This window comes from Hypanus sabinus, chromosome 11 (genome assembly GCF_030144855.1).
Source record: "Hypanus sabinus isolate sHypSab1 chromosome 11, sHypSab1.hap1, whole genome shotgun sequence".
Classification (NCBI taxonomy): Eukaryota; Metazoa; Chordata; class Chondrichthyes; order Myliobatiformes; family Dasyatidae; genus Hypanus; species Hypanus sabinus.
The window spans coordinates 6,341,658-6,368,910 of NC_082716.1; the positions used below are offsets into that span (position 1 = coordinate 6,341,658).

The window sequence follows — 27,253 nt, forward strand, 5'->3', positions numbered from 1 at the left end:
TGATAAATGTACATCATTTATCGTTAGATGCCGAACCAACAGACTGGCGAGAACAATGGTTGGCATCCGCCCTGGTCATGAGTTGTTGCTGTGTTCCAGGATTGGAGTTCCATGCTGGCAGGGGCTCGAGTGATGGTGACCCCTAAGTACATCAATCAGTGAGACCAGGGTTCAAGGCCTAGTTATCAGGATTCCATCATTGGAAAGCCTGGCGTTCAAGGCCTAGTGTTCAGGGGCATCATCCATCGTCATCAGCAAGTCCTGGGGTCAAAGCCCAAAACCCGAAAGTCAATTGAAAGACCAGAAGTCAATATCAAAGCTTGGGTCCCAATGTCTTCGAGTCTGTGAATCGGCTGGAGGCTGGAGTCCAGTGATGGCCTGTCCTGGGGTTGGAGGAGAGTGAGTGAGTGAGTGAGTGAGAGTGTGTGTGTCTGTGTTAGGAACAGGGCACGTTTGCTGTTATTGCTGCTTGTTGCGTTTTGTTTGTGCTGCTGGCACTGTGGGCATGCTATGTTGGCATCGAAATGTGAAGTGGCATTTGCAGGCTGCCCCCAGTGCATCGTTAGGCTGTGTTATTTGTTGACACAAACAGCGCATTTCACTGTATGTTTCGGTGTGCATAGGAAAAATAAAACTGAATCTGAGTTTAAAGGGAAGTCATCGATGAAACAGCTGAAGACAAGTGGGCCAGAGAATCTCCGACGGGATAACTGACGCTCTATCAACCGCGTGGGCTGCACTTGCTCAGGTGTTCTCTCACAGAGCAGCCCTGGAACATGGTTCTCTTGGACTAAGTTTATTCAAGGCCCTCCTATACTTCATTAGGAGTTGGAGAAGATTTGGTACGACACCAAAGACACTCACAAATTCCTACAGATGTATGGTGGAGATCTTTCTAACTGGTTGTATCACTATTTGGTATGGAGGGGCCACCACACAGGATTGGAAAAGGCTGCGGTGTGTAGTGGTCTCAGCCAGATCCATCATGGGCACGAGCCTCCCCAGCATCAACAACATCGTCAAAAGCCGATGCCTCAAAAAGGCGCATCCATCATTAATGCCCCCCCCCCATCACCCAGGACATGTCCTCTTCTCATTGCTATCACCAGGGAGGAGGTACAGGAGCCTGAAGACACACACTCAATGTTTTAGGAACAGCTTCTTCCTCTCCACCATCAGATTTTTGGATGGTCCATGAACCTATGAATATTACCTTGCTATTTTGCTCTCTTTTATTTTTGTCATATAACTCATTAAGTTTTTTATGTATTGTACTGTACAACTGCCATAAAACAAATTTCATGACATACAGTACATCAGGGATAATAAATCTATTCTGATTCTGACTTGCAAATCATTCAGTGCCTCGTCACCGTCCGTTTACCAACGTCAATATCAACCACGTGTTAACAACCAGTGTGCAACTTGCATGAGTGATTCTCAACATGGAAACCAAGAAGCCTCTTGTTTAAGGGGAAAACCTGCTGTCTGAGTACAAGAGAGGCAGCAGGAGGTGTAAGAAGTTCAGTTCACACACTCATGAGCACACGATGTTGCTCACAGTGGGAACCTTGTAGAACTTCATAGGTTTGTGTCCCATTAGCTCAGTGACACTTTTGGAAATCTATCCAAGGATTGGTTGGGGGTCTCGATTGCCTCATCAATGGTGGACTGACGCTGATAGGTTTTAAAGGCCGGTCCACTAATTTCAGATACTGTGCTCTGCCGGTGAGATCCTGAATTCAGGTCGTCTAGATTCATCCCACTGCTCCAACCACAACCGTAGCAGAACAAACGCTTTATACTTTTCCAGATCTCCCGATCCTTGTACGAGTAAATGAGGGGGTTGACCAGAGAGTTCAGCAGGGCCAGGATAAGGAACCATTTCTTTAAGCTCTCCAGGTTGCAGCTGGTGCAGTGGAGGCCATCGAGGAGGACCAGGACCAATCCAGGTGTCCAGCAGACGATGAATGTACCTGAAACATAAGGACATGATGAGAGTTAGACCATAACACAATAAGACATAGGAGCCGAGTGAGGCCATTCGGCCCATCGAGCCTGCTCTGCCAATCTGTCACAGCTGATATATTACCCCCCTCAACCCCATTCTCCTGTCTTCTTATCATAAACTTTGACGCCCTGACTCATCAAGAACCTATCAACCTCCAGTTTAAATACACCCAATGATGGTCTCAGCAGCCATCTGTGACAATGAATTCTGCAGATTCACTAACCTCTGGCTGAAGAAATTCTCTCTCTTCGCTGATCTAAAGTGACAAACTTGTATTCTGTGGCTGTGCGCTCTGGTCCTAGATTCCCCCTCTATAGGAAACACCCTCTCCACATACACTCTATCTGTGTCCTCTGGTCCTAGACTCCCCCACTATAGGAAACATCCTCTCCACGTCCACTCTATCTGTGTCCTCTGGTCCTAGACTCCCCCACTACAGGGAACATCCTCTCCACATCCACTATCTGTGTCCTCTGGTCCTAGACTCCCCACTAAAGGCAACATCCTCTCCACATCCATTCTATCTGTGTCCTCTGATCCTAGACTCCCCCACCACAGGAAACATCCTCTCCACATCCACTTTATCTGTGCCCTCTGGTCCTAGACTCCCCCACTGTAGGAAACACCCTTTCCACATCCATTCTATCTAGGCCTTTCAATTTTCAATATGTTTCAGTGAGATCCCCCCTCATTCTTCTGGAATGGATTGCAATTCTTAAACCATCATCTCACCCCAGTGATGGTGGGACAGGGACAGTGCTCACTTCCAATGTCTCCACAACTCATCATTGTTCACAGTATTATTTATTTCTGTTCACATGATTTGTCTTCTTTGGCATTGTTTGTCAGTCTCTGTTTATGCAGAGCTTTTCATAAATTCAATAAGTTTTATTTTATCTTCCTGTATACATATGGTTCCTTAAGGCTGTTATAGCCAGGGATGGTAACGGGGACAAGCTCCCATTACCCACTAAATGCTCCCAATGACATGTGCCTCAGATAGCTTCTAACAACCAAGTCCAGCTCTGGGCCTTCATGTGTTGCTTAGCTTAAGCCTGGCGGAACTGCTTCTAATGACAGGAGGAGGTTTCTGGCACCTTAAAACCAGTTGCCTCAGACACATGGGGGTCATTAGCCATGGTTGGCAGCTCGGCTAAGAGAAGAAATACTCTGATCTCAAACCTCCACTGCTTTGCGGCTATACCCACTTGTGGGGAAGGTTTTGGGAGTAACTCTCAAGAGAAACATCTGGAGCTGAAGTCTCCTAAGGCAGTCCTACATTGAGTTCAAAGCTGACTGGCAACTCCTGCGACACTGCTGGTGCCAAACTGTATCGGTCTCATCAGATGCGTGGAGAGAGGGAGCTCGCTACACGGGCAACAGCTTGCTCTCCATATCGTACTGTCCAGGCTCGCATATCTAGACAGCTAGGATGCAATATCGTCGGAGGCCTCACACGTACTTTGATATTAAATTTGCTTTGACTTTGCAAGATCGGAATTTCATCAGCTACATTCGTACGGTGAAGGAAGGAGATCTCATATCTCTTGTCAGGTAAAATAAAAGACATTGATGGGACATTCAAATCTCTCCAATATTTCCCACCCTACCCCTTTTTCAGAATCAGAATCAGGCTTATTATCACTGACATATATCATGAAATTTGTTGCTCTGTGGCAGCAGTACAGTGCAATACGTAATAAAAAAATACTGTAAGTTAAAATAAGAAATGGGATTTATGTTCCGTTCTGGTCACCTTATTATAGGAGGGATGTGGAAGCTTTGGCGAAGGAGGATGAGAGGTGACTTGACAGAGGGGTGCACGATGAGAGCCATAGGCCAAGAGGATAGGCACTCGTTTTCTTAGGGCATCAATGGCCAATGCAAGGGAGCATATTTTTAAGGTGGTTGGAGGAAGGTATAGAGGGGATGTCAGAGGTAAGTCAGTGTACATTAGGGACATATAAGAGGCTTTTAGATAGGCAGATGGATGATACAAAAATGAATTGCTATATGGGAGGGAAAGATTAGATTGATCTTGGTGTAGATCAGAAGGTTTGCATAATATCGTGGGCCAAAAATGCCTCTACTCCGTTATAGTGTTCAATGCTCAATGTTCAAAACTGAAACAATAGCCCTTGTGGCTTCACAATATCCAATCTACTGTACCACAACCTCCTAGATTTTGAACTGATGAGATCCAATGTGCCAAAATCCTTTTTTGACTCTCCTGTCTACCTGCGACTCAATTCTCATTTTTCAGGATAACACGTATTTGAACTCCAATATCCCTCTGTTCTACAGCACTCCCCAGGCTCCTACCTAGATTTGAAAGTCCTACCTAGATTTGCTTTTAAAAATACATCTAACAGCTATCTCCAAAGGAGTCAGGTAGCATAATGGTCAGTGCAATGTTATACAGTGCCGGAAACCTGGGTTCAATTCCCACAGTCGCCTGTGTGGAGTTTGTATGTTCTCCCATGACCACATGGGTTTTCTCTGGGTGCCCTGGTTCCCTCCCACATTCCAAACGACTATGGGTTAGGGTCAGTGAGCTGCGGACAAGCTACGTTGGAGTCGGAAGCACAGTTACACTTGAAGGCTGCCCCCAGCACATCCTCGGGTCGTGTTGATTGTTGACGCAAACGACACATTTCACAGTATGTTTTGATGTAAATGCGACAAATAAAGCTAACCTCTGTCTCTATTTTTAAGTTCCATTTTCCACTCCTTACTCACTAACATAAGATTAAACGTTGAAGGAGGAAAGAACACTGAGAGATTTAAGGAGGGAATTCTAGAGCAAGGAGATCATCAAGGGGCAAGCCCTCAAGGAGGCAATGTCAATCATTAAGGATCCTTGTAGTACAATTCATAGTCAGTCAATTACTAAAACTTACGAAGATTCAAAAAGTCAAAGAAGATTCAAAGTACATTTATTATCAAAGTACGTATGCAGTAACAACTCTGAGATTCGTCCTTCCGCAGGCAGCCCTGAAACAAAGAAACACCGTGGGACCGTTTCACAGAAACAGCGAAAACCCAACAAGTGAAAAAACAGGAACAAATCACACAAACGGCAAAGAACAGGTGATTAACGCACAGAATATTAAACATCAAGCTGCAGAGTCCTTGAAACAGTCTAGGAACGTTCAGTTCAGTTTAGCCCTGTGTCATTTGTTGACCGCTGGCCTCAAGACTCAGTCTGCCCTGGCCAAAATCACACAAAATAGCAACAAAAATAGGAGTAATCAGAAAACAGAAACACATCATAATGTCAACAACAAAGCCCTATAAAAACGGGTCCAGTGCGCAAAGTGAGGGAATAGTGAAGGAGCCTGGAATCTGATGGTAGGGAGGAAGACACTGCTTCTGCATTACTGGCTGTAGATCTTCGGGCTCCTGTGTATTTCCCCCTATGGCGGTACTGAGAACCGGGCATACCCTGGATGGTTCCACATCATAAAGACAATGATCTTTAACCTGATTCTGACTCTGATGGGTGTGGAACAAGGATAAGAGTTTGGATATGCATGAAAAAATGTCAATGAAATACATTCAGTTGCCACTATGTTGCCTCCTGTACCTAATAAAGTGGCCACTGAGTGTATGTTCTTGGTCTTCTGTTGCTGTGGCCCATCCACACCTAAGTTCAAAGTGTTGTGCAGTCAGAAATGCTCTTCTGCACTCCACTGCTGTAACGTGTGGTGACTTGAGTTACCATCACCTTCCTGTCAGCTTGAACCAGTCTGGCCATTCTCCTCTGACCTCCCTCATTAGCCAGGTGTTTTCACCCACGGAACTGCTGCTCACTGGATGGTTCATTTTGTTTTTCGCGCTTCATTCTCTGTGAACTCTAAAGGAAAATCCAAGGAGATTTTCAAACCACCCCATCTGGCACCACCAATCATTCCATGGTCAAAGTCACTTAGATCACATTTCTTCCCAATCTGATGTTTGGTCCAAACAACAACTGAACCTCTTGACAATGCTTTTTCACATTGACTGGCTGCCCCACGATTGGATGATTAGAGATTTTGCATTAATGAGCCGGTGTACAGGTGAACCTTATAAAGGGGCCAGGAGTATATCTTTCCATTCAATGAAATGTTCAGACTGTCTTCTGGATTGTTATTTATTTAATTATTGTAACAAATGAGCTCATTTTCATTACACGTACAAAATACTGGAGGAAGACACATGCCAGGTAGCCTCTAAGGAAATGAACAGACAGTCAATGTTTTGGGCTGTGCCCCTTCGTCGGATCTGAAAAGGAAGGGGGAAGATGCCAGAACAAGAAGGCAAAGCTGAAGTGGAAAGAGGACAAACTAGAAGATGGTAGGTTAAGCCAGATGGAACAAGGGTGGGTGGAGAAGTGGGGGTGGGGGAGTGATCTCAGTGACTTTGATCATGGAATGATGATTGATGCCAGACGGGGTGGTTTGAGTATCTCATAAACTACTGATCTCCTGGGATTTTCATACACAATCATCTCTAGAAGTTTACAGTGCAAGGTGTGAAATTTTTGAAATAATTCAGAATCAGGATATCAGATTACGATCATGAACAAATCTAGTCTCAGAACAAACTCACAATGTTTCAATGTTTTATTGAACATACACTTCTTGCTTTAATGTGCTTTGCTCTGGAAGAAAACATTTGAATTAATGGTCTGAAATATGAGGTTTTGAACTAAAGGGCAACTCAGAAGTCTGAATATTCCTTGTTCAGCTCTGTTTCATTTTTACAATTTTTATTAGAAACATAGAAAACCTGCAGCACAATACAGGCCCTTCAGCCCACAAAGCTGTGCCAAACATGTCCTTACCTTAGAAATTACCTAGATTTGCGCATAGCCCTCTATTTTTCTGAGCTCCATGTACCTGTCCAGGAGTTTCTTAAAAGACCCTATCGTATCCGCCTTCACCACCGTTGCCGGCAGCCCATTCCATGCACTCACCACTCTCTGCATAAAATACTTACCCCTGACATCTTCTCTCATGCTAGTCATTTCAGCCCTGGAAACAGCCTCTGACTATCCACACAATCAATGCCTCTCAGCATCTTATACACCTCTATCAGGTCACTTCTCATCCTCCATCACTCCAAGAAAACAAGGCCGAGTTCACTCAACCTATTCGCATAAGGCATGATCCCCAATCCAGGCAACATCCTTCTAAATCTCCCCTGCACCCTCTCTATGGTTTCCACGTCCTTCCTGTAGTGAGGCAACTGGAACTGAGCACAGTACTCCAAGTGGGCAAGTCAGTTCTTGATCCACAAAGCAATGTCCCCTTGGATCCCATGTCTCCTTACTTTCTCAATAAGCCTTGCATGGGGTACCTTATCAACTGCCTTGCTGAAATCCATACACACTACATCTGCTGCTCTACCTTCATCAATATGTTTAGTCACATCCTCAAAAAATTCAATCAGGCTCGTAAGGAACGACCTGCCTTTGACAAAACCATGCTGACTATTCCTAATCATATTATGCCTCTCCAAATGTTCATAAATCCTGCCTCTCAGGATCTTCTCCATCAGCTTGCCAACCACTGAAGTAAGACTCACTGGTCTATAATTTCCTGGGCTATCTCTACTCCCTTTCTTGAATAATGGAACAACATCCACAACCCTCCAATCCTCCAGAACCTCCCCCATCCCCATTGATGATGCAAGGATCATCACCAGAGGCTCAGCAGTCTCCTCCCTCACCTCCCACAGTAGCCTGAGGTACATTTTGTCCGGTCGTGGTGACTTATCCAACTGGATGTTTTCCAAAAGCTCCTGCACATCCTCCTTCTTAATATCTACATGCTCAAGCTTTTTAGTTCACTGTAAATCATCCCTACAAATGCCAAGATCCTTTTCCATAGTGAATACTGAAGCAAAGTATTCATTAAGTACCTCTGCCATCTCCTCTGGTTCCATATACAGTTTTCCACTGTCACACTTAATTGGCCCTATTCTCTCAAATCTTATCCTCTTGCTTTACACATTCTTGTAGAATGACTTGGGATTTTCCTTAATCCTGCCCGCCAAGGCCTTCATGTGGCCCCTTCTGGCTCTCCTAATTTCTTACTTAAGCTCCATCCTGCGAGTTTTATAATCTTCTAGATCTCTAGAACCTTTTTGAACCTTTTCGAACCTCTCTTAAGCTTTTCTTTTCTTCTTGCCTAGATTTACAACAGCCTTTGTACACCACGGTTCCTGTGCCCTACCATCCTTTCCCTGTTTTATTGGAATGTACCTATGCAGAACTCCACACAAATATCCCCTGAATATCTGCCACATTTCTTCCGTACATTTCCCTGAGAACATCTGTTCCCAATTTATGCTTCCAAGTTCCTGCCTGATAGCCTCTGTAGCCGTGACACTATCTCTGACCAACAGTGCCACGCCCCCACATCTTTTGCCTCCCTGCCTGTCCTTTCTGAAGCATCTTAAGCCTGACACTCAAAGTAACCATTCCTGCCCCTGAGCCATCCAAGTCTCTGTAATGGCCACAACATCATAGCTCCAAGTACTGATCCATGCTCTAAGCTCATCTGCTTTGTTCACAACACTCCTTGTGTTAAAATAGACACATCTCAAACCATCGGTCTGAGCGTGTCCCTTCTCTGTCACCTGCCTATCCTCCCTCTTGCACTGTCTCCAAGCTTTCTCTATTTGTGAGTCAACCATCTCTTCCTCCATCTCTTCAGTTTGGTTCCCACCCCCCAGCAGTCCTCATTTAAACTTACCCCAACAGCCTTAGCAAACCTCCCTGTCAGGATATTTGTCCCCCTGGGATTCAAGTGTAACCCGTCCTTTTTGTACAGGTCACTCCTGCCCCAAAAGAGGTCCCAATGATCCAGAAATCTGAATCCTTGCCCCCTGCTCCAATCCCTCAGCCACACATTTATCCTCCACTTCACTCTATTCCTCTACTCACTGTCATGTGGCACAGGCAGTAATCCCGAGATGACTACCTTTGAGGTCCTGCTTCTCAACTTCCTTCCTAACTCCCTGTAGTCTGTTTTCAGGACCTCCTCCCTTTTCCTGCCCATGTCTTGGTACCAATATGTACCACGACCTCAGGCTGTTCACCTTCCTACTTCAAGATATCGTGGACGTGTTCAGAAACATCCCAGATCTTGGCACCTGGGAGACAAACTACCATCCATGCTTCTTTCCTGTGTCCACAGATCTCTTGTCAGAAGATCTCCAAATTTTCATGTAGATCCAGTTTAAATGAACACTAATTTCTTCAATGGTGTGGTCAGGACATGACTGCACAAGCGCATGGATGTCAGCCAGTGAAAATTTTCACTGGCTGACATCTACATGAAAATTTGGAGATCTTCTGACAAGAGATCAAGAAAAAATATGCTGGCATTGGAGAAAGTCCAGAGAAGCATCACAAGAATGATTCCGGGAATGAAAGGGAATATAGGAGTAGCATTGATGTCACTAATCGCAGGACAATTTACAATGACCAATTAACCTACCAACTAGTAGGTCTTTGGACTATGGGAGGAAACTGGAGTACCCGGAGGAAACCCACGTGGTCATGGGGAGAACATACAAACTCCAACAGGCAGTAGCAGGAATTGAACCTGGGTTGCCGGTACTGTAAGGCGCTGTGCTAATCACTATGCTACCGTACCATCCAAAATTCTACTCCTGTCTCATAGTCTAACACAGTGTCAATAAAACATGGGCAAACTAAAATCAAACACAATACACAATAACATTCTAAGTCATACTAAGTGATCGGAGTAGATCAGATTTTGTATCCCAAGGCTGAGTGTTTATCCAAATGATGATGATAGGCCACCGTCGGTCTCATGAGACCATGGATTTGCGCCTTGGAAGGTGTTTCCAGGGCGCAGGCCTGAGCAGGGTTGTATGGGAAGACAGGCAGTTGCCCAAGCTGCAGGCTTTCCCCTCTCCACGCCATCGATGTTGTCCAAGGGAAGGGCACTAGGACCCAAGCAGCTTGGCACTAGTGTCGTCGCAGAGCAATGTGTTGTTAAGTGCCTTGCTCAAGGACACAACACACTGCCTCAGCTGAGGCTTGAACCAGTGACCTTCAGGTTACTAGTTTGGTGCCTTTATCCACTAGGCCATGCGCCAACACTTTGGACAATCAGTCCAAATATGACTGATTAATTCAATGTCTGGTATGTAAATTCAGCTCCTCCAAATCTGCCTCACAACTCAGTAAGTATAAGAATAGAAACTAACTTATGAACTTATATTTATTGTGTTTTAATTATTGGTGTGTTCTTTATCTTACTACTTTTTTGTACTGCCTCAGATCTGGAATAACAATTATTCCATTCGCCTTTCCATTTGTCTACTGGAAATGACACTGAACAATCTTGGACAGTGCCTTCTTATTATATATATTTTGAATTACACCTTTAAAAGGTGATGCCTCAAGAAACAGCAGTGTCCATTACTGAAGACCCCCCCATCACCCGGGACATGCCCTCTTCTCATTGCTACCATCAACGAGGAAGTACAGGAGTCCAAAGAGACACTCTCAGTATTTCATGGACAGCTTCTTCACCTCCATCATCAGATTTCTGAATGGACAATGAACCCAGGAACACTACTTCACTGCTTTTGCTCTCTTTTTACACTACTTAGGTCAGAAAATCAGCTCCCAGCTTCTCACAGCATGACCCCCAGCCCACCTTCCCCTCACCTGGTCTCACCTGCCACCTGCCAAGTCTACTCCCCCCACTCCCTCCACCTTCTTATTCTGGCTTCTGTCCCCTTCCTTTCCAGTCTAGATGAAGGGTCTCGGCCCAAAACTTCGGCAGTTTATTCATTTCCATAGATGCTGCCTGACTTGCTGAGTTCCTCCAGCATTTTGTGTGTGCATGTTACTCTACAGTGAACTTGAACTCTTTTTGCCAGGATTTCACTATTCACTCAACCTATCCACACATCATCTCTATACCTGGACCTCCCATTTATCTTATTGCCATCAGTAAGTGTGGGCCTTAACATCCTGCTCTCTTCTACAAGTCATTAATCTAGCTGGTTAATAACTATAAGCCAAGAGCAGATCATAGGGACACTCCCTTAGTTACACCCAAACAGCCTGAAAACTTTTGTCCCACTCCCTGTTTTCTGGTGCGCAGACTAGATTCAATTTCCTACTAACACGCTTTACCAATACTGAGCTTTTGAATGATTGCATATTAAATTGTCATATCATCTAAAACTTTGACAAACTTCTATAGATGTGCAGTGGAGAGTAAATTGGCTGGTTGCATCACAGCCTGGTCTGGAAACACCAATCAGAACCAGGTTTAATATCACCAGCATATGTCCTGGGATTTCTTGTCTTTGCAGCAGCAGTGCAATTCAATTCATAATTACAGAGAAAAAAAAATCAGAGGGGAAGAAGCTGTTCCTGAATCATTGAGTGTGTGACTTCAGGCTCCTGTACCTCTTCTCTGATGGTAGCAATGAGAAGAGGGCTTGTCCTGGGTGATGGGAGTCCTTAATGCCGGATGGATGCATCCCTCCTTGCAGATGTCCTGGATACTACCGAGGCTAGTGCCCATGATGGAGCTAAGTTTACAACTCTCTGCCACTTATTTCGATCCTGTACATCCATACCAGACTGTAATGTGACCAGTTAGAATGTTCTCCATGATGCAGCAGTAGAAATTTGTAAAGTATGCCCTTGAAAGAAAAGCCTGCTAAAAGCAATATGGCCAAGTCCATCACGGGTAAAGCCCTCCACACCATTGTGCACATCTACATGGCACGTTGTTCCAGGAAAGCAGCATCTGTCATCAGGGGCCCCACCATCCAGGCCACGCTCTCTTCTCACTGCTGCCATCAGGAAGAAGGTACAAGAACCTCAGGATCTACCAGATTCAGGAACAGTTATTACCCCTCAACCATCAGGCTCCTGAACCAGAGGGGATAACTTCACTCAACTTCACTCACCCAACACAGAACTGTTCCCACAACCTATGGACTCACTTTCAAGGACCTTTCATCTCATGCTCTCAATATGTATTGCTTTTAATTATCGTTTTTTTTATTTTTGTGTTTACGTAGTTTGTTTTCTTTTGCACATTGTTTGTCTTGTATGTAGTTTTTCATTGTATTTACTGTGAATGCCCACAAGAAGAGGTTCCTCAGGGTTGCATATGGTGATATATATGTACTTGGATAGAACATTTACTTTGAATTTTGAACTTTGAAATCCTGCATCATGTCAAGAATTATCGGTGGAAAATAAACAATTATTTTCCAATTAGGTCTTCAGACCCAGACACTAAATATCTGCAGATGCTGGAAGTATTGAGTCACACGCACAAAATGCTGGAGGAACTCAGCAGGTCAGGCAGCATCTATGCAGGGGAATAAACAGTCGACATTTAGAGCCGAGACTCTTCATCAGCTCTGGGTCCTTATTCTTCAGTCCTAGTCATGGATCAAATTTATTCACCGTATGTATTTACTTGTATTGGAGATTTGCTAGGGTGGACTGTATATTTTGATCAAGGTCTCTTTTGGGGGGCTTTTGCTATTGTTTGCATGGCAGGAGGGGTGGGGGTGAGGAGCTTCTGCTGGTGCAAGTGGGGGGAGGGGAAAGGGGTGCTTATGTGTACAGCTTGTGTGTGGGAGGGGGAGGGGGCTTTGGGCTTCTGACATTTCCTGCATTCATTCTTTGGGGTTTCTTGTTTGGTGGGTGTCTATGAAGAGTAAGAATTTCAGGTTTTATACTGTATGTATTTTCTGACATTAAATTGAACCATTTGGAATAAACCGTCGGCACTTTGGGCCAGTCCTGATGACGGTTCTCTGCTGACCGTTTATTTCCCTCAGAAGTGCTGCCTGGCCTGCTGAGTTCCTCCACCAAGTTGTGCACGCTGCTCAAGATCTCCAGTATCTGCAGAATGTCTTGTGTCTATAAGAGGGAAGGAAGCTGTTTGGCTCTTTGCCAGCAATCCAGTCACTTATTTTCCCATAACCCTGTGTTTTTTAACTACCAAAACCACAAGAGCATCAGCTTCCACCACCCTTTCAGGCAGGGGTTTCCAGATCACAACCAGTCCATTCCTTGGGTTGGAATCATGGCTTAATGATCATGAGGTCCCGATGAAGCACCTCGGCCTGAAATGTTGTCTGTTTATTTCCCTTCATAGATGCTGCCTGACCTGTTGTGTTCCTCCGGTGTTTTGCGTGCGTTCCTCCAACCCCAGGACCGACCATCTTTGGTAATGATGGAGCTGCAGATAATTCTTTCATTCTGCATATTAACCTTGTGATCATAATTACATGAGATGAAGGAAATGCAGGGAAACACACACAAACCAGGGCAGTACTTTTGGGGTGAATGGTAGAATACTGAGGAATATGGTAGATTAGAGGGACCTGGAAATACAGACCTAGAACTCTGTGAAAGTAGCATCGCGGGTCGTAGGTTTGCACATTAGCCTTCATAAATAAGGACATTTAGCACATTAGACCAGAAGACATAGGAACAGACTTAGGCCATTCAGCCCATCATGCTAGCTCTGTCATTTGAATATGGCTGATTTATCTCTCTTCTCAGCCCCATTCTCCTGACTTCTCCTCGAAACCTTTGATGCCCTGACTTATCAAGAACCCGTTGACCACCATATTAAATATACCCAATGGCTTGGCAATGAATTCCACAGATTCACTAGATAAAGAAAACCTTCCTTATCTCTGTTCTAAAGAGATATCTATTCTAAGGCTGTGCCTTCTTGTCCTAGACTTCGCCACTATAGGAAGTATCCTCTCCACACTCACTCTATCAGAGCCTTTCAATATTTGACAGGTTTTGATGAAATTCCCCTCTCTTTCTTCTAAGATTTTTGAATTCAGCATTCAGTCCTGATGCCTGCCATCTGCCGACGTGGAAGATGAAATGTCGTGAGGGCAGCAAGGTACGAGGTTGGTATGGTGGTGTAATGCTTTCCAGTGCCAGCGACCCGGGTTCAATTCCTGCCACTGTCTGTAGGGAGCTTGTTCCGCGTGGATTTCCTCTGGGTCCTCTGGTGTCCTCTCACACTCTAAGGCATATGGGCGAGGGCTGGTAAGTTGCAGGCATGCTATATTGGTGCCAAAGTGTGGCAACACTTCCAGACAGCCCCAAGAACAATCCTCCCTGATAGAAACAACCCTTTTCACTAAACTGCATGCTCCGACGTGCATGTGACAAATACAACTTATCTTTATCTTTGAGAGAAAAGCCCTTTTTCAGAAAGATGTCTGCAAGGAAATGGATCTCATATGTACTTAGATAATAAATTTACTTTGAACTTAGAACTTTTTGAACTTTATAGTTTCTAATACATGTCTCTTTTTAAAAAAAAACTCACTCCTATCATCTGTTTGAATTTGAAATGAAGTTTTTATTTAACACAAATCAGGCCATTTTCCTGGAATTCATGTACTCCACCCATCTCATGTGATTGCAGGAGATAAATCTCTTTGTAAACATGTTTCATCCTGCCTCTGAGGAGTTCTGACTACTGACGACACCGGATTACAGTCCCTTGTGTGGTGACTGTGGTGAACTTTGCTGAGTTTGGTAGCTTCTTCTGAGCCTGTCTCAACTTGTGCGAGGAAGCGTAACTTACAGGCAAGGTGTGGGACGGACTGAGGCCTCTTCCTCAGTGAACGGATTTGAATGGCCGCTGGGCAAAGACTCAGAAGCAGTAGCCAAACACGCCCACAGTGACTCCCAAACCTGCTGCATTGCTGGCAAGGCAGCAAGTGATCGAGGCACGGCAGGATCGATCCACGTTCATACACACTGGGCACAAGTGTGGCCCCACAAACCTGATACAGACATAGAGAAAAACCGCACAGAAAAAGCCCTTTAGCTCAACTACTCCATGCCGAACCATTTAAACTGCCTCCTCCCATTGACCTGCACCGCGACCATAGCCCTCCATACCCCTACCATCCATGTACCTATCCAAACTTCCCTTAAACGTTGAAATTGAGCTCGCATGCTCCATTTGTGCTGGCAGCTTCACCACACTCTGAGTGAAGACATTCTCTTCAAGATCTCCTTTAACTTTTCACCTTTCACTCTTAACCCATGACCTCTAGTTGTAGTTCCACCCAACCTCAGTGGCAAAAGCTTGCATTCACCCCATTTATACCCCTCATGATTTTGTATACCTCTATCAAATCTCCCCTACGTTCTAAGGAATACAGTCCTATCCTATTCAATCTTTCCTTGTTCCTCCAGCACTGGCAATGTCCTTATCACTGTTTAGTGCATAGAAATTTGAACAGCACAGCACAGGATTAGGCCCTTCAGCCCACATTTTCTTTACTGACCACAATGCCAAATTAAACTAATCTCTCTGCCTTCATATGATCTGTATCCCTCCATTCATGTACCTACCTAAACATCACTGCTCACTGCTTCCAGCACCACCCCTGGCAGGCCAACCCAGGTACCTACTCTATCTGTGTAAAAAAAATCTTGCTTTGCACATCTCCTTTAAAATATCCCCCTCTCACCTTAAATCTACACCCAGTGGCCACCTTATTAGGCACAGCTGATTACCTGCTCGATAATGCAAAAAAAAAGGATCAACCAATCATGTGGCTGCAACTCAATGCATAGAAGCATGCAGACAGTTGTTCAGATCAAACATCAGAACGGGGAAGAAATGTGATCTAAGTGACTGTGGGATGATTGTTGGTGCCAGATGGGGTGGTTTGAGTATCTCAGAAACTGCTGATATCCTGGGATTTTCACACATAATGGTCTCTAGAGTTTACAGATATTGGTGTGAAAAACAAACTAAAAGCACCCAGTTCTGTGGGTGAAAATGTCTTATTAATGAGAGAGGTCAGAAGAGAATGGCCAGACTGGTTCAAGCTGACAGGAAGGTGACAGTAATTCAAATAACCACACATTACAACAGTGGTGTGCAGAAGAGCATCTCTGAATGCATAACACATTGAACATTGAAGTGGATGGACTACAGCAGCAGAAGACCATGAACAAACAGGTCCGGGATGTACATAATAAAGTAGCCACTGGGTCTTCTAGCATTTGACATTTTAACACGGAGAAAGATTCTGGCTGTTGTCCCTACCTATAATGTGATGACAACTGGCCTAAATGATTACTGCCCAGCGGCACTGACCTTAACAATCGCAAAGTGCTTTGAGTGGCTGATAATGGTTCATATACAATGCCATCTTCGAGACACATTGGATCCTTTCCAGTCTGTCTATCATTCAAACTGGTCCACAGATAATACTATAGTCTCAGTGCTCCACTCCGTTCTGTCTTGTACACTAGGATGCTCTTCACCGACTTCAGCTCAGTGTTTAACACGATCATCCCTCAGAGGGTGAACTGTCCTCACTGGGACTCAACACCTCTCTCTGTAACTGTGTCTTGGACTCCTTAATGGGAAGACCCCAGTCAGTCCAAGTTGGCAGTAACACCTCAAGCTCCATCACGCTGAGCATTGCCGCCCGCCAGGGCCGTGAGCTCGGCCTGCTGCCATTCACACTGCTGACTCACAACTGCCCTGCCAGATTCAGCTCAAACCACATCATCAATACTACAGCAGCTGGCCTCTTCAGCAACAACGATGGTATGGACGTTTGTCAAATGGTGTGAGAACAACAACCTGAGTCTCAACACCGACAAGACAAAAGAGATGATTGTGATCTTCAGGAGGGCGCAGGTTGACCACTCTCCATTGCAGATCAATGGTTCTGTCATAGAGAGAGCGAAGAGCACAAAGTTCCTTAAGTGTCCACATAACGGACAATCTAACCCGGGCCCACAACTCCTTTGTTAAGAAGGCACAGCAGCGTCCACACTTTCTGAGGAGACTGAGGTGTACAAGGCTCCTCACCCCCATTCGAACAACTTTCTACAGGAGCACCATGGAGACTGTCCTGTCTGTCTGCATCATTGTGTGGTACGGAAGCTGCAAGGCATCGGACTGCAAGACCCTGCAGCAGACAGTAACGACTGCGAGAAGATCACCGGGGTCCCCCCTCCCCCCCCCCCACACACACACATACACACACACACACACACACACACACATTTGTGATATTTACAGCAGCATTGTGGACAAAGGGCCCAAAGCATTATTGTGAAGATCCCAACCACTAATCCCACGGTCTCTTTGACCCTCTATGTTCAGGAAGGAGGTGCAGGAGCATCAGGTCTAGGACTGTCAGACTGGGTAACCGTTACCTCAGGCTGTGAGATTAATTGATACCTTGTCACCACCAACGACAGCGAGCTGTGTGCTGTTCACTGCATGCATTTGAATTATATTTTACTTATTACTGGTAACACATGTTTTCATGTGCTGTGTGTCTGGAGGAATAACAACACACACAAAATGCTGGTGGAACACAGCAGGCCAGGCAGCATCTATAGGGAGAAGCGCTGTCAACATTTCGGACCGAGACCCTTCGTCAGGACTAACCGAAAGGAAAGATAGTAAGAGATTTGAAAGTAGAGGGGGGAGGGGGAATTTCGCATCTCCCTATAGATGCTGCCTGGCCTGCTGTGTTCCACCAGCATTTTGAGTGTGTTGTTATTTGAATTTCCAGCATCTGCAGATCTCTTCGTGTCTGGAGGAATGTTATTTTATTTGGTTGTATATATGTACTGTCAGATGCCAATAAACTTCAGCTGGATCTTTATTCTGTAATGGGAGGGTGACTAGAATTGCATGTAAAACTCTAGACATAGTATAACCAAAGAGTAACACAACTTCCTTATGCTGATATTCGGTGCTCTGACTGCTGTAGGCGGGCTGTTACAAACCTCCTTCATCACCCTATTTCCCTGCGTTGACTCTTTCAGGAAGCCATGGACTTCAAAGTTCTAAGTTTTTTTCTTTTTCTGTTTCCACAGTTTACTGTCTTTTTCACATTTCTATTTTGTCTCTCTTTGTTGTCTGCAGTTTTCCATTGATTCTATTGTGTTGTTTTGTACTAAGTTCAAATATGGAAGTAAATTGATTATCCAAGTACACATATGTCACCATCCACTGCCCTGAGATTTATTTTCTTGTGGGGGGCATTCACAGTCACATTATTGGAGTCTCAGAGGTGGAGAGGGTCCACAGCTTGAAATTGCTCGGTGTGTTTATTTCAGAGGACCTGTCCTGGGCCCAGCACCTAAGTGCAATTATAGAGAAAGCACAGCAGTGCCTCTGCTTCCTTAGGAGCTTGCGAAGATTCGGCAAGACATCTAAAACTTTGGCAAACTTCTATTGATGTGTGTGGAGAGTAATTATTGCTTATTTATTTGTTATTATTCTTTCTTTTTGTACTTGCAAAGTTTGTCTGTCTGAACACCCACGTTGGTGCAGTCTTTCATTGATTCTGTTATGGTTATTACTCTATGGATTTGTTGAATATGCCCACAAGAAAATGAATCTCAGGGTTTTATATGGTGACATATACGTACTTTGATAATAAATTTACTTTGAACTTAATACAAAGCAACATAAGGGAATCTATGAAAACCCGCACACAACAAAGAAAGACAAAAAGCAGTGTGCAAAAAAAACACCAAAACATGCAAATACAAAAAGGAAAATGTAGACAAAATAATAATAATAAATAAATAAGTGATAAATATTGAAAACATGTCATGAAGAGTCCTTGAAAGTGAGTCCATAAGTTGTGGAATCAGTTCAATGATGGGGTAGAGTGAAGTTATCCCCTCTGGTTCTAGAGCCTGAGGATTGAGGGGTAATAACTGTTCCTGAACCTGGTGGTGTGGGTCCTGATGGCAAAGGTGAGAAGACAGCATGTCCTGGATAGTGGCACCTCTGTAAGGCCTTGGTTGATCTGATGGCAATTTCAAGTCCACATTCACACCTATCCCAGGTAATCTTTCGCTGTCTCAATGATCAAGAAACTGTTCTGCTCCCTCCATGCTCCCCATCCCCTTCGATAAAGGGGATTTCCCAGAAATTATCTCTCTCCCTATTTTTCTCTCATGGCTGGTAAACCTTGAGAAATATGTGTAACTCACTCCCACTTTCCCTTTCTCAATCTGGGGCCTTCCAAGTTAGTTTCTATGGCCACTGTTGCTATTGGCAACCATGGTAAGAGATTTTAGGGAGGAATTAGTGAAATGAATGTGGGCCAGATTTTGAAAGTGAGGCGTGGAGGCCAGCTTCACTTGTATGGAATAAGTAAGTCAACATGTTCCAGGCTTAACTCCGCCATGGATGGTACCAACTGCAGCTGTGAAAGGAGGAGGGTGGGGCACGGGGCATGCAACCCCATTCCGTTAGAATCCAGGGCTACAGAAACAACAACAGAAGCTCCGAAGACCTCATCCCTGGGAAACCAGGGATCTTCACCAGGAAGACATTACAAGTCCTGTGGTAAAGAGGAAGTCACAGAGCTGATCAACCTTTGGCCCAGGACTCTTGTGAGCTGCTCTCAGTGTCCTATGTCCCAGTAGGGGTGATGGGCTTGAGACGAAGAAGGAACTGCTCGGTTTAAGGAGCAGAACTGGAATTGTCAGGGATATTCACCATAAGAGATAATTCTGCAGATCTGCAGTGTACTGAAGGTCCTGGGCTAACAAGCCTTGAAGGCAGAGCTGTGGATGGATGGAGATGGGGGTCCCACCACAACGACCATGCCTGGTCATGTGTCATGGTAGCATAGCAGTTAATGTGATGCTATTACATCTGGGACTGAGAGTTTAAATCTGGCACTGTCCGTAAGGAGTTTGTACGTCTTCCTCGTGAACCACATGAGCTCTGGTTTCCTCCCACAGTCCAAAGACGCACCAGTTAGTAGGCTAATTGGTCATTGCAAATTGTCCTCCGTCAGGCTAGTGGGTTGCTTGGTGGTGTAACTCCAACTGGAAAAGCCTGCGCTGCGCTGTATCTCTAAATAAATAAAGAAATGTCCTGTTCAATCGCAGTGGCCCTTGCTGGCAGTGACGTGGATGGGGAGCAGATTTGCCTGACAAATCCGTTTGAATTCTTTGGGGAAGTCTCCATTACTAAGGAGAAAGTGCTTGGGAAGTGAAAAGATCTGACGGTGAATAAGTCACCTGGACCAGATAAACTACACCACGGGGTTCTAAAAGAAGTATCTAAAAGAGATCGTGGAGCATCTTTCAAGAATCACCGGATTCTAAGGACTGGAAAACTGCAAAGGTCATTCCAGGCTTTCAGAAGAGAGGGCGACAAAAAGAGGGAAATTACAGGCCAGCTCGCTGGACTTCAGTGGTTGGGAAGATGCTGCAGTCGGTTGTTAAAGTTGTGGTTTCAGGGTACTTGGGGGCGCATGATAAAATTCATCAAAGTCAGCATGGTTTCCTCAACAGGAAATTTTTGACTGACAAACTGACGGAATTCTTTGAGGAGATACCAGGATGGATTACGAAAGGAGAGTCGGTGGACGTTGTTTACTCGGATTTTCATAAGGCCATTGAGGCCTTTGACAAGGTTGCTAAAGGCCTTTGATAAGGCTGCTAAACAAGATTAAAAGCCCATGGTATTGGAGGAAAGATGCCAACATGGACAGAAAATTGGCTGTCTGGCAAAAAGCAAACAGTGGGAATAAAGGGGCACTTTTCTGGTTGGCTGCCAGTGACTAGTGGTGTCCCGCAAGGAACAGTATTGGGACTGCTTCATTTCAGGTTATACGTGAATGACTTGGATGATGAAATTGATCATTTGCGGCCAAGTTGGCAGATGAGACAAAGACAGGTGGAGGTGCGGGTCATGTTGAGGAAGCAAAGGGTCTGCAGAAGAAGATAGATTACGATAATGGACAAAAAAGTGACAGGTGGAATACGGTGCAGGGAAGTGGATGATCATGCATTTTTGATAGAACGTATGAAAGCGTAGACTATTTCCTAAATGGAGTGAAATCAGAAATCAGAGGTACAAAGAGACTTGGAAGTGCTAGTGCAGGATTCCCTGAAGGTTAACTTGCAGATTGAGTGAGTGGTGACAAAGACAAATGCAAGGTGGTGAGGACTGGAATACAAAAGCAAGAATGTAATGTTGAGGCACAAGTGAGGTCTCACTTAGAGTACTATTGGCCCCATATCTAAGAAAGGATGTGCTGGCATTGGAGAGGGTCCAGAAACAGGCTCCTCGGCCTGTCGAGTCTGTGCCAAAGGGTTATTCTACCTAGTCCCATTGACAGGCGCCAAAATCCTCCGTACCCCTCCCATCTTTGTACCTATCCAAATTTCTTCTAAATGTTGTGCTCAAACACACACCCAATACTCCCGCTAGTAGCAATTCCGCACTCAAACCACTCTCGGGTGAAGTTCCCCCTTGTTACCCTCAGATATTGTGTATTACAGGAGGAATGGATACAGGGTCTGCACCAATGGGTCTGCTGCTGAGAGGGTGAGTAGTTTAATTTTCCTCGGTATACACATCACTGATGATCTCACCTGGACTGTACACGCCAGCTGTGTGGCAAAGAAAGCACAACAGCATCTCTTCTACCTCAGGCAGCTGGCAAAGTTCAGCATCAGCCCTCAAATCCTCAAGACCTTCAACAGGGGCACCACTGAGAGTATCCTGACTGGCTGTATCACCGCCTGGTGTGGGAACTGCACCAACCTTCATCGCTGGGCACTGCAGGGAGTGGTACAGACAGCCCAGCGCAACTGTGGACATGACTTCCCTCCTTTGAGAAAATTTACAGCAGTAGGTTAAGAACGAAGGCCTGAAGGATCATCGGGGATACTATTCACGACAACCGTAAACTGTTACAGCTGCACTCATCGGGCAAACGATACCGCAGTGTTAAAGCCAACAGGAAATGGGACAGCTTCTTTCTACAATCCATTAGATTGTAACAGAGTCATAATGCAAAGATTTTTACTCTCTCATGTTGTGGGATGGATTTAAGATATATATATATATAGATAGATAGATAGATAGTTAGATAACTAAATAGATAGACATTTCGCCTTTCACCCTTAACCTATGGCCTCTAGTTCTAATCTCACCCAACCTCAGAGGAAAAAAGCCTGCTTGGATTTACCCTCTCTCTGCCCCTCATAATTTTGAATCCCTCTATGAAATCTCTTAATCTCCTATGCTTCAGGGAGTAAAGTCCTTATAACTCAGGGCCTCAATTCCTGGCAACATCCTTGTAAATTTGCTGTGAACTCTTCCATTCTTATTAACATCTTTCCCCCAGCTAGGTATATCTCCTCCTAGTGAAAGAAAATCTCTACCTCACCTGCGTCTCCTCCAACCAGGAGCTGAAGGAAGATGCAGGGGGAGAGGTTTAGCAACCTCTCTGTTTGCGGAGGGACAGGCCCAGGGCCGGGGAGAGCTGAGGGAATCGGAATCACATTGAAATGGCTCCCAGTGAATGAAAGAATTTGGTTTGGAAGGGGGAGATAGCTGGGTGGGGGTCAGGAAATGGAGAGGGGAAATGCAGGGAGTAAAGGCCAGTGGATGATGGGTGGATCCAGGTCAGGGAGAGCAGCTAGACTGATATAAAAGCTGTAGAGTGATCGATTGAGTTGACCATGGGCTGAAGAAGATGGAATGAGAAGGTTCAAAGTTGAAAGTGCATTTATTATCAAAGATGTCGTTGTTGTTCCTCTCCTCACCTTGTTTTGCATTGGACAGCAGCCTTGTCATTTCTTTAGCATTGGTCTGTTTTCTTTAACACCTCGTAGTTGTTAGCTCGATGCCCAACCCAGCACAGATGGAAAGGGTGCGAGGAGCCGACCAGATTTGAACCTGCGACCACTCGCCTCGGAATCTGGTGCAGATGCTACTACACCACCGGCCAGCTAATTCATTGTCAAAGTAGGTAGACTATTATCTAGCACGGCGGAATGGGGTGGTGGGGGGACTCGTAGGGCAGTGAAGAGAAGGGATGGAAGAGAGAGAGAAAGGTCACTGGGTGTATTTAAGGTGGAGGTTGATAGGTTCTCAATTAGTCAGGGTGTGAAAGGTCACAGAGGGAATGCAAAGAGAGTGGGGTTGAAGTGGAAAATGGAACTGTCACAATGAAATGGGGGGGCAGACTCAATGGGCTGAATGGCCTAATTCTTCCCCATCTATTATGCTCTATATACAACATTGAGACTCATCTTCCTGCAAACACCCACAAAACAAAGAAACACAATAGAATCCGCGAAACCACCCCCCACACACCATGAACAAATCATGCAAACAGTAATAAGTACACAAATAATATCAGTAAACAAATAGTACTATGAACAAATGATTCAAAGAAAGGAGAGGAAGGTGAGAATTGGAAAAGGCAGGGAGGTGGAGAGGGGAGCATTGGGAGGCGGGTGTGGCTGATGGACAGACTTTGAGGGAGAAGGTGGGGAAAGGGGAATGTAGGTGATGGGGGGCTGGTTGGATCAGACTGGAAGTCTGAGAATTTGATGTTCATGCTGGCAGATTGGAGTCTGCCCAGGTAGAATACGAGGTGACGACCCTATAATTTTCATTTATCAGTGACCTGGGAGAGATTTCCCACCTGACTCTGCCCAAGGGCTCACCTGACGGTGTTCAATGCATTGCACGAACCAGAGGCTTCAGTTTGTATTGGTTCCAACACGTTGATGCAATCACGAAGAAGGCACACCAGTGACTATACTTCAACAGGAATTTCAGGAGACTTGGAATGCCACCAAATTTCCACAGATGGACCGTGGGGAGTATTCTGACTGGCTGCATTGCTGTATGGAGCGTCCACTGGACAGAACCAGAGAAAGCTGCGGGAACTTGTAAATGACCACCTCCATCATGGGCACTAGCCTCCCCGGCTTCCAAAACATCTTCAAGACATGAAACCTTCAAAAAGACAGAATCCCATCACGAAGAGCCCTCTCACCCAGGACATGCCCTCTTCTCATTGCTACCATCAAGACAAACACACAGGATTCTGAAGACACACATTTGACATTTCAGGAACAGCTTCCTCCCCTCCACCATCAGATTTCTGAATGGACAATGAATCCACGAACACTACCTCACTACTTTTTCTCTCTTTTTATATGTATATTTCTTTAGAATCAGAATCAGGTTTAATATCACTGGTATATGTCACAAAGATTTGTTGTTTTGCCGCAGGTGTACATTGTAATCTTCTCCATGGATTGTCACCTTGTCATGGTGGAGAAGCTTGTGTGGTCCTGAGATCGCGAGAGCGATGCCGTCTGGATCTATGCTCCTGGTAGGGTCACCCATGGCGGTAAGGTCGAGGGTGAGGACCCTGACGAAGACCCAAGACCTCAATGGTGGAACAGGCGGCGAAGTTACTTCGAACTCGACGGCTGTGCAGGCGGATGGAGGCTGCAACAACTCCATCAGCTCCAATCGTCATGGTTTCCATGCCATTGGAATCAGTTGGGTGATTTGTGAAGTATTGTGTGCTTCTTGGAGTGCAACGTCAAGTACACGTTAAACAAATACACGCACAGGCATCTTCGCTCTGTGATAGATCAACGGAACAAAGACCATCATCCTCGACCTCGAGGGATCGCCACGACGACAACATTGTAATACATAACAAAAAACCTATTAATTCCTATATATATACATATATAAAATGTGTGTGTGTGTGTGTGTGTGTGTGTGTGTGTGAGAGAGAGTGTGTGTGTGTGTACTAAGGTAGCATAAAATGAGAGCAGAACAAAAATATTCTTATTATAATTTATTATATTTTATATATTGCACTATACTGTTGTTGCAAAACAACAAATTTCATGCTACATATCAGAGATAATAAACCTCTGATTCTGATTTTTCTTGAATAACTTCTTTGCAAAACCTCCCAGCTGTTCCCCGCTTGCCCCTGCTGAACTAAAGCACCCTTTTACAGACAAGGATATCATCGGCCCTGTTGCTGTGACTCAACACCTCACCGCTGAGATGTCAGAAAACATCTCAGTTTCCAGGCCGGCACACCCACACTGGATACAAGCCTCAGCAAGTCCACTGAGCTCACATAACAGATTCCTCATTGTCCTCCTGCTCTAGGATTCTGTGTTCACCGAGTCTCTTTTCTCCAGAAAAGACCCACAAAACAGGTTTGGCTCCTTTCTTTCAAGACTGCTCCCCATGCTGCCTGACTTGCTGACTCGCTCCTGCATTTTGTGTGTGCTGCTCAAGATTTCCAGCTTCTGCAGATGCCCTTGTATTTAGATTTAATTCAACTTTCCATTCCCATTTCAGCAACCTACTCTCCTGCCACGATGAGGCCACACTCAGGTTGGAGGAGCAACACCTTATATTCCACCAGGGTAGCCTCCAACCTGATGGCATGAACATCGATTTCTCAAACTTCTGGTAATTTCTCACCTCTCCCTTCTCCCTTTTTCCATTCCCCATTTTGGTTCTTCCCATAGGCCCATCACCTCCCTCTGGTGCTCCTCCTCCTTCCCTTTCTCTTACTAATCTCCAGAGTACATGTCCAAAATATCTAATCTTCTTCATCAGACAATCCTTGTGTTCACAAAAATCAGCCAAGTGACCCTCCTCTGAACTGCCTCCATTTCAGTGGAGACCCAAGAGGCAGCAGATGCTGGAATTCTGAGAAACAAATATAGAACTTAGAACAGTACAACACGATACAGGCCCTTTGGCCCACAATCTTGTTCTAACCTTTTAACCTATTCGAAACTCAATCTAACCCTTAAGCCTGCCCCACCAGTCATTGTGATCCATAGTGGCCTCTTCTCTGTCAGTTTCTTATGGTCTTCAAATCCTCAATCTTTATCTATCTCTTGTTCAATTGTAGAACATAGAACATAGTACAGGCCCTTCGGCCCACAATGTTGTGCTGTCTTGCTAACCTATTCTGAGATCGGTCTAACCCTTCCCTCCCACATAACCCTCCTTTTTTCTTATCATCCATGTGTCTATCTAAGAGGCTCTTAAATGCATCAGTGCCCACTTTGTTAAGTACCTCCTGCACCTAATGAAGTGGGCAGTGAGTATATGTTTGTGGTCTTCTGCTGTTGTAGCCCGTCACTCCAAGGTTCGATGTGTTATGCATTCAGAGATGCTCTGCTGCACACCACTGTTGTAACTTGTGGTTATTTGAGTTACTGTCACCTTCCTGTCAGTCTGGCCATTCTCCTCTGACCTCTCTCATTGACAAGGTGTTAACACCCAAAGAACTGCCGCTTATTAGATGTTTTTTGTTTCTCACACCTTTCTCTGCAAACTCTAGAGGCTGAAAACATTCCACGGTCAAAGTCACTTAGATCACATTTATTCCCCCATTTTGATGTTTGTTCTGAACAACAACTGAAGTTCCTGACCATGTCTACGTGCTTTTATAACTGAGTTGCTGCTGCAGGACTGGCTGATTAGATATTTGCATTAAGAAGCTGGTGTGCAGATATACCGAATTATGGCTGAGAGGAGAATGGGGCTGGGAGGAATAATAAATCAGGCATGAAGAAATGGCAGAGCAGACTTGATGGGCTAAGTGGCCTAATTCTGCTCCTGTATCTTATGGTGTGGACTTACCAAGCACGGTTATGATGGTCTTCACCAACTGCATCGGCATTTTCTTGCGTTTGATGGAACCGGTTGTGTGGGACGATATCTTCGAGGTTTTCTTCCTTACGTAAATGTAGATGCGCAAATATATCACTGTGATGATGCAGAGCGTGAGGAGATTAAGCAGAGACCAGAAGATTAGGAAGCTGCGGCTATAGATGGGCGCCAGCGCAGAACAGGTTCTGATGTTGCAGATGCAGTTCCAGCCCATGTTGGGAATGGTGGTCATGATGACAGCCACGGCCCAGATGCCCAGGATGAGACAGAAGACGCGGCGCTTGGACAGCGTGCTGTGCAGTTGCATCTTTATGACCGAGTAGTAGCGCTCGATGGCTATGACCAGCAGGTTATAGACGGACGCACTCATACTGACGTCCAGCAGCGCCTGCCGTAAGAAGTATACCTGCACCGACAACATCCGGCCCAGCTTCCCGGTGTTCAGCAAGAGGAAGGCGTACGCCAAGCTGGCGAAAACGTCAGCCGCCGCCAGGTTGGCGAGCAGGTAGTAGAAGGGGAAGTGGAACTGCTTGTTGAGCAGAATCACAAACATGATGATCACATTGAACAGGAAAATGAGCAGGATGCAAATGCAGCCGATTCCTAATCCAACATAATTGTCCGAGTTGTCCTCCAGAGAATCATTCTGGTTGAGATCATAGAAAAACTTCATGGACTTGTTATAGTAACAGTTGGACAT

General features: G+C 45.1%; 1 protein-coding gene across 1 annotated transcript; it reads right to left on the bottom strand.

Moving 5' to 3' along the window:
* Positions 1-238: 238 nt before the first annotated feature.
* lpar3 (lysophosphatidic acid receptor 3) lies at positions 239-27,253 on the bottom strand. The gene is made up of 4 exons (XM_059985212.1): positions 26,524-27,253; positions 1,797-1,976; positions 716-769; positions 239-261 (listed from the first exon to the last, which is right to left on the bottom strand). The coding sequence occupies exons 1-4, from the start codon at positions 27,251-27,253 to the stop codon at positions 239-241; spliced, it is 987 nt and encodes a 328-aa protein (XP_059841195.1).

What these genes read in the sequence shown, in the direction of transcription:
- lpar3 (XM_059985212.1), bottom strand. Translation starts at nt 27,253, where the DNA reads ATGTCCAACTGTTACTATAACAAGTCCATGAAGTTTTTCTATGATCTC. An exon ending in GACCATCATAACCGTGCTTG is followed by an intron (nt 1,977 to 26,523) that starts GTAAGTCCACAC and finishes CTTATGTTTCAG; the next exon opens with GTACATTCATCGTCTGCTGG. An exon ending in GCCCACGCGGTTGATAGAGC is followed by an intron (nt 262 to 715) that starts GTCAGTTATCCC and finishes CTTTGACCCCAG; the next exon opens with GACTTGCTGATGACGATGGA.